At 32.8% G+C, this 11872-nt stretch overlaps 1 protein-coding gene across 1 annotated transcript; it reads left to right on the top strand.

Moving 5' to 3' along the window:
* The first annotated feature begins 275 nt into the window (after positions 1-275).
* On the top strand, positions 276-8027 carry LOC139485494 (uncharacterized). The gene is made up of 4 exons (XM_071270009.1): positions 276-625; positions 2216-2382; positions 2997-3169; positions 5613-8027. The coding sequence occupies exons 1-4, from the start codon at positions 428-430 to the stop codon at positions 5657-5659; spliced, it is 585 nt and encodes a 194-aa protein (XP_071126110.1). The 5' UTR covers positions 276-427; the 3' UTR covers positions 5660-8027.
* Positions 8028-11872: the final 3845 nt, after the last annotated feature.

The following is an 11872-nucleotide window of genomic DNA, read 5'->3' as shown; positions in this document are numbered from 1 at the left end:
ACTTAATTGCCTTCACTTAAATGTTTACTAATCCATTATGGAAAACTTAGTACTCAATTATTAGGAGAATCACTTATGAACCACATCAACAAACGACAACTACTGAAAATCAGATTCCCGACTAAGGACCGGTGCAAACGATTGCAGCGGTTTTAATGGTACCAAACCTTGACCCTTTTCTGAAACAATAGTGTAACATCACAACATGCTCCCTTACATATATTACATTTTGCTAGACCCAGAAAACATGACGCAAAATTATGTTGTTGGATTCTTCTGTCTTTAGACTTCATAAATTTAATATTGTACAATAGTTGTTCTAAAGTCTTGAAACATAACCTTTTGAATTTTTTGGGATTACGGAATCGTTTTAATTTCTTATCTACAATTAAATATGTTGTACGTTACCCATAAATATCATAAATAGATGCCTTTTATATTATATTTAGTTATCAAGTGGTTACCAGTGTTTGTTGCATACAGCGGAAACGAAAAGTCTGTTTACACAGCTTGGCGAAACCAGACGGAATGTTACGACCTTCCAACACCATTGGCGATAGCAAATACTACTCGTCATGTTCGAAATCCACTAATAGATAGCTGGAGTGATGTTGGAATCAAAAAGGTTAGACTTGGTTCTTGCAAACAAGATTTTACGTGGATTTTTGAAAAAAATTGCCAGTATACAATGTTGTGTCAACTACTTGATAACGAATATCAACATGACCGGTGCCACATGTGGAGCAGCATCTGCTTCCCTTCCGGAGCACCCGAGATCACCTCCGTTTTTTGTGTTAATCGAGTTGATTACCTTTTATTTTTTATGTTGTGTTTTGTTTTTTTTAAGCCATGGCGTTGTCAATTTATTTAAGACTTATGAGTTTAAATGTCCTTTGGTATCACTTCAAACTGCTCAGAGTCTGAAAATACCATATTTTGTACATAATAAGTCTGATTCAGTATTTGATAATCTTTGTGTAGTCTGAAATTCCAGGTAATTTGGTAGTATGGATCATTGCTGTCAAATTAAAGGATTTAATTAATAGGTAAAAACAAAAGCAAGAATTTTCCAATCAAATTGGATTTTCATAAATCTATACAGCTATCTCAGTTACATATTGACCTTACTTTATCCCAGGTTGATATGCAATTTGGTGTACTGCTGTTAAATTCAAGGATTTAAATAGTCTAGGTTAACAAAAAACTAGAACTTTGAGGTCGGACTTAATTTAGATAGTCATCTTCAAATTTTTCAAATCAACTTGGATTTTCATCAAACTATTCAGCTATCTCAGCTTTTTATTGATCTCAGAGATAGTACTTTTGTTTATAAAATCCTTTCATTTGTCAGCTACAATCCCCTTCCCTTTCATGAATGTGACCTACCGAATTAGACTATTTACCGGATTTGTTATCACATAAACAACACGACGGGTGCCACATGTATATGGAGCAGAATCTGCTTACCCTTCCGGAGCATGTGGGATCACCCTAGTTTTTTGGTGGGGTTCGTGTTGTTTATTCTTTAGTTTTCTATGTTGTGTCATGTGTGGTGTTGTTCGTTTGTCTTTTTCATTTTTAGCCATGGCGTTATCAGTTTGTTTTAGATTTATGAGTTTGAATGTCCCTTTGGTATTTTTCGTCCCTCTTTTATGAACCAAAGTATGTTTGTCTTTGTCTTTTTTAGCTTTGGCGTTGTCAGTTTATTTTCGATCAAATAGTTTGACTGTCCCCCTGGTATCTTTCGTCCCTCTTTTATGAAAATCCAAGTTCATTTGAAAATTCATAGAAATAATTAAAGATGACTATCTGAGTTGAATCTCAAATGAAAATTCTTGGGTTTTTTACCTGTTAATATAAATCCTTTAATTTGACACCAATGGTCCATACTACCAAACTACCTGGACTTTTGTAAGATAAATATATAATTCAGTTAGATCGACTGATTTAGACAGTCAAGACTAAATTTGAAGGTCAAGACTGGTCGAAACATGCAGGTCAAGACTGGATAAACTTTGTATCGCCATTACTTAGTTCAACAACAGTAATATTTAGTTTGTTTATATGTTTTTACTCTTTCAGAAGTAGTACATTAAATTATTATCAAATCTAATAAAATTCGCCTTTTTTCTATAGAATAATGTCGAAAGAGATTAAGTAAATGTGATATATATCGTGACATTTATACTTTTTCTGTGCTTTTTGTTCAAATTAGGTTAAAGTTCAATTGGTAAAGAATGATGTAACAGTTGCGTGGCTGATTTTCAACGGCGGGAATACCAATACTATGAACTGGTTCAGTAAAGAGAACCTACTGAACAGCAGTTTTAACGATCTAACAACAAGTTCTACAACAAAGTTCTTCGGAATACAGGGTGACATGTAATGTAGAGAATCTTTTATTCATAAAACATTTAGCCAGTTATGTCTACTGTATTCATTTTTTTTAAAGATGTCTGATATATCGTTTAATAAAATGAAATTCATTTATTCATACAACTGTATTGCCAAAAAGGTATTTTTACCACTTACATGTTTTGACCACTAATCTTGTTTCAATAAAAGTTGAGCTAAGATAGAATTTACTCAATATTTGAAGAATTTTTTAAATATTAGTGTGTACGAAGAATGGCTTCTATGACAATTGTTTTCCATTCGTGGGTCTTATGATTTTGCCATTTTATAAAGGACTTTCTGTTTTAAATTTTCCATGTAGATCGTATTTTTGTTATTTTACTTTTGTCTACAGACAATCATGAAGAAACATTTTAACATCCAGAAATAATCAAATTCTTTGTAACAAATCGTTTTGAATGTCATTTTTCGTGAAACAACTTACAAGTATGAATGGTATACCATTAAGCAACAATGTACGTATGTATAATTAGAAATTAATGAAAAAAAAGCTTTGTACATGTATCTTACCAATTCTATTTGCATCAAGGATATTCATACTTATTCTGTAAAGCTAATCACTCAAAATGGACATTTTACAGGTTTGAAGAGAGACAGTTTTTCATAAATTTTCCACTTCCGTTTGCTACTTGTGAAACGGACGGTGGATGGCTTGTTGTGTGTGGGAAAAGACGATGGTGTCAATGGGAGCAGAAAGGGGATTTCCCAGTGTTTCTTTATACCAAAAATTACTTAAACAGAAATTGGCATACTGGTAAGTTCATTTCAATTTATTTGAGCAAAATGTGTATATCTAAGAAGAGGTATGGGTTAAATGTTTATTAGAAACGAATGATGAAAATGATTACCCAACAGATATCTAAAGGGTAATTTACAGCTTTCAACAATAGACATGTGTTTACACAGTATAATAAGCCCTTAATTCTCCAAAGTCTTAAGACAATGCACAAACCAACGATCTATCATATATCAATACACACAAAGTGAAAACTACAGCATTTTATGCTTCAGTGAGTAAATTATTCGTTTCTTTTTGTCGTTACAAAAAACGTAATAAAATTGATAACAATAAGATGTAACACCCCATTCCCCCTCCTCATCACTACAAATTCAATACAATATTTAAAATAAGAAGAAATACCAATCATATATATTTATAGATTATTACATGACATGTTCCATATTGGCCGAAGTATCAGCCCTAGATCCCCATATCAAGCCAAAGGACTTTAGCCCGAGGGCTTGATATGGTTCGTGTGCTGATACCACGGCCAATATGGAAAATGACATTTTAATCATCTATTAATGACATATTTTCAAGCTGAAGAAAAAAGAAAGCAGATATCACTTTTTGTTTAATATTTTAAACAAAAATAAAAAAAACATCTGAAAAAAAGTGAAAAAAATGTATCACAGCGAGTAAACAAAGTTCGTATCACAGTGAGAGAACAAAGTTTGTGAAAAGTTTTGAACTTTCGAAGTCATACAACAATCACTTTCCCATTGTGGCGTCATATATTTTCTATTATATACGTGAACTTTACGGGAACTTTTGTGATTTCCAGTAATGGCAGACACATTACTATTTCCACTGGTAATTTGTTTTCTTCATTAGCAGATTCATAACTTTCTATTATTTTTCAGACGTCATTGTTTTTATTCATAGTATTCTTATTTTTCATTTCTTGTATGAATTTACTTGAAACGTCATTTGATACTCGGAGAAACCTCTCCTGATCGGCTAGCTGCTCAAATGACATTTTGTTTACAAATAGTAGTTGATTGACAGTATTGTACCTGAAGTCAAATTCGGGGGCTCGATATAGATTTCGAGGTCTAATATCGATATTGACCCCGAATGCTTATAACCAACCTTGACTTCCGGCTGTTATTGGCAATGCAAAAACGTGCATATAAATACAAAATGTGTGATAAATTTAAATATACTAGTGTATTAGTTTTTAAAAAGGGTGTAATGTGAAAGTTTGCAATAAAAAAATTTCGATGGAAAAAATACAAGAACATGCTTGAGATTGGCACATGAACATATTCTGTGCGTAATCAACATTTATGTAATTCATGCGACTGTCATACAAGTGAGAGGTTTGGCTAGCTGTAAAACCATGTTGCACTTACCATTTTCTACATAACAAATAAGTCAGGAATATGCCAGTTGTTTTCCAATCCTTTGATGTTTTTGAGCTTTTGATTTTGTCATTTGATTAGGGACATTCCGATTAGAACTTTCTTTGGTGATGTGAATTTTTGTTATTTTACTGTTTTCAACATTATCTCCAATCTATTATCAATATTATACAAGGATTAAATATGCAGTAAAACGTGTATAGTCATTATGTGTTCAAGATCAAAAGTCGTTCAATACATCATTTTAGTTTTTATAGGCAAACAAAATATAGGTTTATGAAAAACCATGAGAATGATTGAAGTTACTAAAAAGCTGTAGATGATTATCTGTTGACGATAAACTATTGCTTATTCCGTCTTATTCGAATTAATATTTTAATAAGATGTCAAACAAAAGCGTAAGTTATTCAAAAGTACATGTTACAGGTAACATGTCATTCATGCTTTCAGGTAAGCTCCATACGTATTGAAATATATCTCCGTTTCGACAAAAGCAGGTATAAAGGTTAATTAGTATTCATTCTTCTCCTGGTTCTCATACATTCTTTTCGAGACAATGTATTTTTCTCATCTTTTTGCAGTGACGCTTAATATATATATATATAAGGCATGACGACCTTTGTATTCTAATAGGTCGGCATGCACACTATCGTACAGACCTTCATACGACTTTGACCTTTTCCAAATTCCTGCATTTTGAAATTTGAATATCATTATTGGATTCCTTTTAAATCTTCATACACATTCATCTTTTCATCAGTAATTTTAAAAAGTATATATCCAAAATCGCTGGTAAACGTATCTCTCGTTTTCATACCAAGACTTTTACATCGCTTTGTAATTGTCGTGAGCAGCCTCTCATATTGTAAATTGTTGTGTATATTAACACAGCAGCTGAAATAACACTACACTAATTAATAATGTCTATCCTTTAGACTATGTGACTTCTATATATAAATCGGACAAATTTGTTTCAACAGTTCCAATTTTTAACTTGTTCCTTACGGAATTTGCCATTATGATCATCTGTTTCTTTTCTTTTTTCTTTATAGATTCCGCCGAACCAGCAGACAGGATGATTATTTCAGTTGGAATATAGTTGAACATATGTAATTTTTCGTATCATTTGATATTGAAAACTCTAGGATTAAAATACAGATTTTGACAGTATTTATTTGATTGTATCCGATTTTAATTTTTTATGAATTCACGTTTCTCTCGTTTTTCGTTTGTTTATTAGCTACACAATCAGGTAGGCATTATGTCAGCGTGACCTTTATAATTTGCTACGCATAATGGCTTTGCACATTGCTGAAAGCCATAAACTTTTAAACACCCGCGTCATTTGATTTTTGGTGGATAGTTGTCTCTATTGCATTCATATCACATTACATTATTTTACACAGATATATCACAATCACAGTGTTGCATTGGTAAGTAAAAAACTGAGATACAATTAGAGACCATCAATAGGTTTCTGGGTTGGTGCAGGTGCTTTAACTTTGCCAAATATAACTAGTCATGTGTGAACCAAAACCTCTTCTTCCTTTTGATGTTGTTCGGGTTTTTTTTTTTGTTTTTTTTCTAATTTGACTGCTAGTACATCAACAGATTTTGACAAGATCATAGAGTAAAACTATGTCTAGAATATACAATTTATTCAATTTATTAATCTTCAAAACGACTGACCAAAACTACTGCAATTAAAAGAATTCAAGACTATATCCGGCTATAAAAGACCCAACATGACAAATGAAATCAATTTAAACGAGAAAACTAGCTACTAATATGTTTGTGGAAACAAACACTTAATGCACTGACTAACATTTAAGTTTAAAACTACATCATGCTATTGCAATGCTTCGCTTTCAGCTAAAAATAACGAGAAATCAATAATAGATTTTGCTCATTTCATTTATTTTACAATTACCATTTCAATACTTAATTTTTGACTCATAATATAAATAAAAATGCGCACGGGGGAGACAGTTGTAACACAATTTTAAAAGTTTGAAGGAAGAACTGTTGATACAATTTTCCATGTTTAAATTTCAAAAAGAGTCATGAGCATCTTGATGAGATGAATTCTGATGGTCTTGAATATACATATTACATGTATCACACATTACTTCAAAAAAGTTGCAGAAACTTAAAGGTGCGATTTAGGAATACGTATGTATCACTCCTTGTTTTTTCCTACTATACAGGGTATAATATTTTGCCCCATAACACACATTTCGCTTTTTATATAAGACTTCAATAGCTCATAAAAGGTCATTTACCGAAATTCCTGTCTTATGATTTGCCGATTTTTTATTAGTATCTTAAGCTTATTATGTTCATTAACTAATACTCTTTCGACTTATGGAATCAATTCTTGATTTTTAAAAATTTCACGAATGTACATCCTCAAAAATAAAGCATTGGCATTAAACTCTTTGCGAACATCTTATTTTGGGATTCAATTTTGGCACTTTTATCTAAAAAACCTATACAAATATATGAGCGATGCCAACATATCAAAATTCACGACAAATAATGTACCATGTTTTGCAGGCTGTTTGAAATTATACAATTTAATGACCCGGATTAAAAACACAAGGATCGATAAAAGATGCATCATAAAAAAATATTATTTCAAAAAGAACATTTATTTTTAATTTCATGAAAACGTACAATTACTGCTCTTGTGCATCTGTGGCACAGATAGGGCATGCATTTCTTACTAATTGTATCAAACAATTTTGACATGATATTTGATGACTGCAGTTATAAAAATTTCTCATTTTAACTCTTTGTTTGCAAAATGTACACTTTCCATTATCTGCTATGAAAATTGATTCTGCCGTTCTCGCTCGTGTTTTAGGTTCTGTAATTGGAACTTGTGCTACATTGGTGGGGTGTACTACAAAAAGACAAAAAATAACCCAATCATATTAATATAAGCATTCAACGTACATTGAGTCCCATTACTCAGATTGCCAGCCGTAAAACTTAGGAATTGAATTAACGATTAGATAACCAATATAGGAAGAACAAATCTGACAAAGGCATACATGTTCCTAATAATTATATCTACCTAATGTGAGGGTAAATTTTCAAAATATTCAAAAGTTTGCTTCAAAAACTCCTTAACAAGCTGTCTGATAAAATTTAAGTAATAGTACGGCGGCTTTGTGAAAAATTGTGCACATCCTGAACAAGCATGAAATTTGGCATAGACCTACCTCAACCAATTCTCTTTTATCTCAGATAGGGAGGCATTTGAAAAAAATGTCTCACTTTCGGTAAAATCCAAAATGGTGGACATCATACTTAAATTAGCCCAATATCGAAGGCTAGTATGTGAAAAGGTGATATAAACATGCTACTATCATTATAATTGGTACAAACCTTTGTTTTGCACTACTTGTGGATAAATGATATAGATAAGATGTCTTCAAAAACCCTACTTCCGGTAAAATCCAACATGGTCTTGATGTATAGATTCTTCGTACTGATGTTGTTTATCATCTTAACAACGTGTTTTATAGTTCTTTCATTTGTCTTTGTTCTATTATTAATATTACTTTTACTGTTAAATGGTTTCATGTGATATCCGTTTCACGTGGCTCGGTACTTATACATCTCGTCAATGTGTTTGTATTGGCTTTCATTTTTTTGTGGTTTGTTTTGTATTTGCGACTTTTTGTATTTCTTTTGTTCTTATAACGTGACTCTGTACTTTAAAAGATCCCGTCAGTATGATATTGTTCTATTATATGTCATTATGATATATTTCTATTATGAATTACAATATACGTTGAACTACAAACGTCAAAATCATTCAATCGCGTAGTGGTATTAACTATTTTTGGATTCTTATAAATTCTATATATAACTTTTGGACTAGTTTAAATCTCGGTCTATTTCTTAAATTTATTCTTACATACTTTTGATTTTTTAACCCTGTATGCTAACATTCCCATGAAAATTTTAAAATTGTTTGTACGCACATTGAACGACAAATTTATGTGACGTATAGAATTTTCTGACGTCAGACACTCAATAAATGTGTTCGTAGATAGTAGATGTTTTTGTGTTTTTTAAAATTGTTAAACGATGATGACTGATGTACCCATATTTTGACTATTATATTTATTGTGTCTGTTTATTTAACGCATCAATGTAAAAATATCGGAAATTGATGAGACTGTCATTACAAAAGTGAGAGGGTTAGCGCTATAGAACCAGGTTTAATCCACCATTTTCTACATTTGAAAATGCCTGTACCAAGTCAGGAATATGACAGTTCTTTGTCCATTCGTTTTTGATGCGTTTTGTTACCTGATTTTGCCATGTGATTATGGACTTTCCCAATTGATCTTCCTCTAAGTTCAGTATTTTTGTGATTTTACTTTATAGTAGTAGAATAAGCTTATTTTTAGGGAAGGTAATTGAAATGTGTTTTAAAGTATTGCTGCTATCATTATTTTATGCAGGAACCTTTTTTATATGCCTCTCATGAATACAATGTATAAGACATTTGTCTTTAAAATCCTTACTTCCGGTGATATCCAATATGGCGAACGTAGAAATATTGATAATTTTTCATTTTAATATTCAACTTTTTTCAAAATGTATATAAAATGATTTTTTTAGCTGGTCATTAAACTTTTGGCTTTAAGTCATCCTAAAAACCACTAATTATATTCAGCTTTATATGTTTAAATACAAAATAAACACTTCCGGAAAAAACCCCAATATGTAGTAAATTAAAAAGCTGAGTACTCAATCCATATATTCGATGTAGAGTTTTGGATAGATTGATTAAAACAAAATAAAATCATTAAAGTTCTTTTAAAACATCTTTAGAATGACTTATTTATGGCCGCAGATACATGTTTATTCACAAATGAAGAGCTTATTTTCATAATTTACAAAGATCGTGGTATTGTATCTTACATCTATAATGTTTAAGCTCCTGGTAAGATGAAGTGGCCTCACAAAGAGTTGTCAAAAAGGGTTCCCATGGATCATATTTTCCCCTTCGTCATTCATAAGCGATGGACTAGTTAGCATAGGAACTAATACCAAGCTTGTTACTCATTCGCACCCGCCATGGTATATTGCACGTTTTACTTGCTGAAAAGACTAGACAGGAGTCGTGGGAATAGCCTCAATAAGTATTTCCTCTTCCAAAAACACATTTTTTTCTTGCTTCGTTAACCCCATCTGATAAGTTTGTTCGATCTTAAAAAAAAACACGTATCGTTTTATCAATGACATTGTCAAATCCATATCTGGTGATGTTGGCTGATCAATCATCATTCTAAATGATAAAGTCACATCTTTAAACACCATCCATGTCACCAACGCAGTTCCTTTTCCAGCAAACGTGTAATCTCTCATGGGTAGATATATATCTGAAGCTTTTTCCACTTCCAAATGCAAGCCAAAGTTTGTCTGCTCCTATGTCACTGAAAAGAGAAACAGCAATGACAACAACATCAGTATCGACTGTTCGAGTCATTTACTGCATCATACACATACATCTTGTTTCAAGTGTCAGCCTCTTCACGTGAACATGATGCTAAGCTTGAAAATCATTATGTGGTGGATAACACAGAACATCCTGAGCAATTGTTGCTACAACTACTTTTTCCTCAAAATCTATTGAGCAAGCTGTTGCGAATGAAAACTTAAAAGTTCTTTCTTATTTTCGTCATCTTGTTTTGACTCTGGATTCGTCTGTGTATTCCCTTTCCCCTAAATATAGCTTTTGCTTCTCATAACAAATGCTCAGGATATTCTATCTTATCTACCTCGAGATGTATTTAAAGTTTATCACCATGTTCACATTAAGAGGCTGACAATAGAATCATGGTGCATGTGTCTGATGCAATGAAACACAAACTTGCACGAGTCATGATTCGAATAGTCGTTACTGATTATGCTGTCATTACTATTTCGCTATTCCGTGACAGGGAAAGACGAACTATGAATTGTGTTTGGGAGGACAAAAAGCTTTGAATAAATATATATCAATGACCTTTCAAATGCTCATGGCAATGAGTGATTACACACACTTATTGTGATCCATTTCTTTACCAGTTGTGATATGGTTCTCTGATTGCTTGAAAAGGAAACAAAGACTGCGTGAGAGACATTGATGGCATTTGAAGATGTGACTTTAACATAAAGAATGATGATTGATCAGCCTACATCACCGAGGTTTAACTGTAAGATCACACAAACTTATCAGATGGGGTTAACGAATCAAGAAAAAAACTCTTTGCGCAAAAGGGAAAACTAATTGAGGGTATTCTCTCAACTTGGTCTAGTTTTTTTTCAGCATGTAAAACGTGCAATATACTAAGGCAGGTGTTTATTGGGACGAGCTTGAAATTGGCTCTTATGCTACCCAGTTCAGGCGCTAATGGATGGCGAAGGGGAAAAGGGGATAACTCTTAAATAACTCGTTCTAAGGCTTCACCATTTTGTCAGAAGCTTGTACATTGTGGATGTACTGGGGAATGTGGTTCAATGCCAACAAATGCTACATCCTAAGCATCAGAATCAAAAGCCATAAAATCTACAGTTTAAATGGACACATACCACAACAAGTCAAGCACAACCCGTACCTAGGCCTACAAATTTCGGGAGACTTCAAATGGACCACACACATATTAAACGTGGCAAAGAAAGCAAATTCAACACTAGACTTTTAAAGAAGAAACTTGAAATACTGCCCACAAGATTGCAAAAAAAAAACAGCTTATACAACATCTCGCTCGTTGATCAACGATGGAATATGGAGTCGTAGTATGGGACTCCTACACTGTAAAAAACATAAATAAGCTAGAAAGGATACAACGTCAAGCGGCAAGATTGACCACCATAGTTTACAAGTCAAAAGAGGACGGGTGTGTCTCCAATATGCTTACCCAACTGGAACTACAAGACCTCCAGACAATTGCAAGACGAACAAGCTAGAAGTTAATATTTATGTACAAAGTGGTTTAGGGGCTGATTCCCGCTATTGAACCAGACGAATTTCTAAAAATAGGCACGTCCTAAGAGAAACATAACTGCCAAGAAGTTTGAAGAATACCACGGAACAAATATTGTGGAAATGCAAGTAAAGAATCACTCTAATGTTTTGACATTCCACTAAGCAAAACACCACAATACCCAAACTCATTTGTAAAGATAGTGATCGCGACGAATCAGCTAGACGACACCGTATTGCGCGCATAAAGCGTAGAGAACGTAAAATCTGCTCTTACGCCTCGTCAATAAGTCGGCGGCGCTCTCTCAAAACTTATATTTT

This window comes from Mytilus edulis, chromosome 8 (genome assembly GCF_963676685.1).
Source record: "Mytilus edulis chromosome 8, xbMytEdul2.2, whole genome shotgun sequence".
Classification (NCBI taxonomy): domain Eukaryota; kingdom Metazoa; phylum Mollusca; class Bivalvia; order Mytilida; family Mytilidae; genus Mytilus; species Mytilus edulis.
Note: the sequence above shows the minus strand (reverse complement) of the source record. Positions and strands in the feature narration are given on the sequence as shown.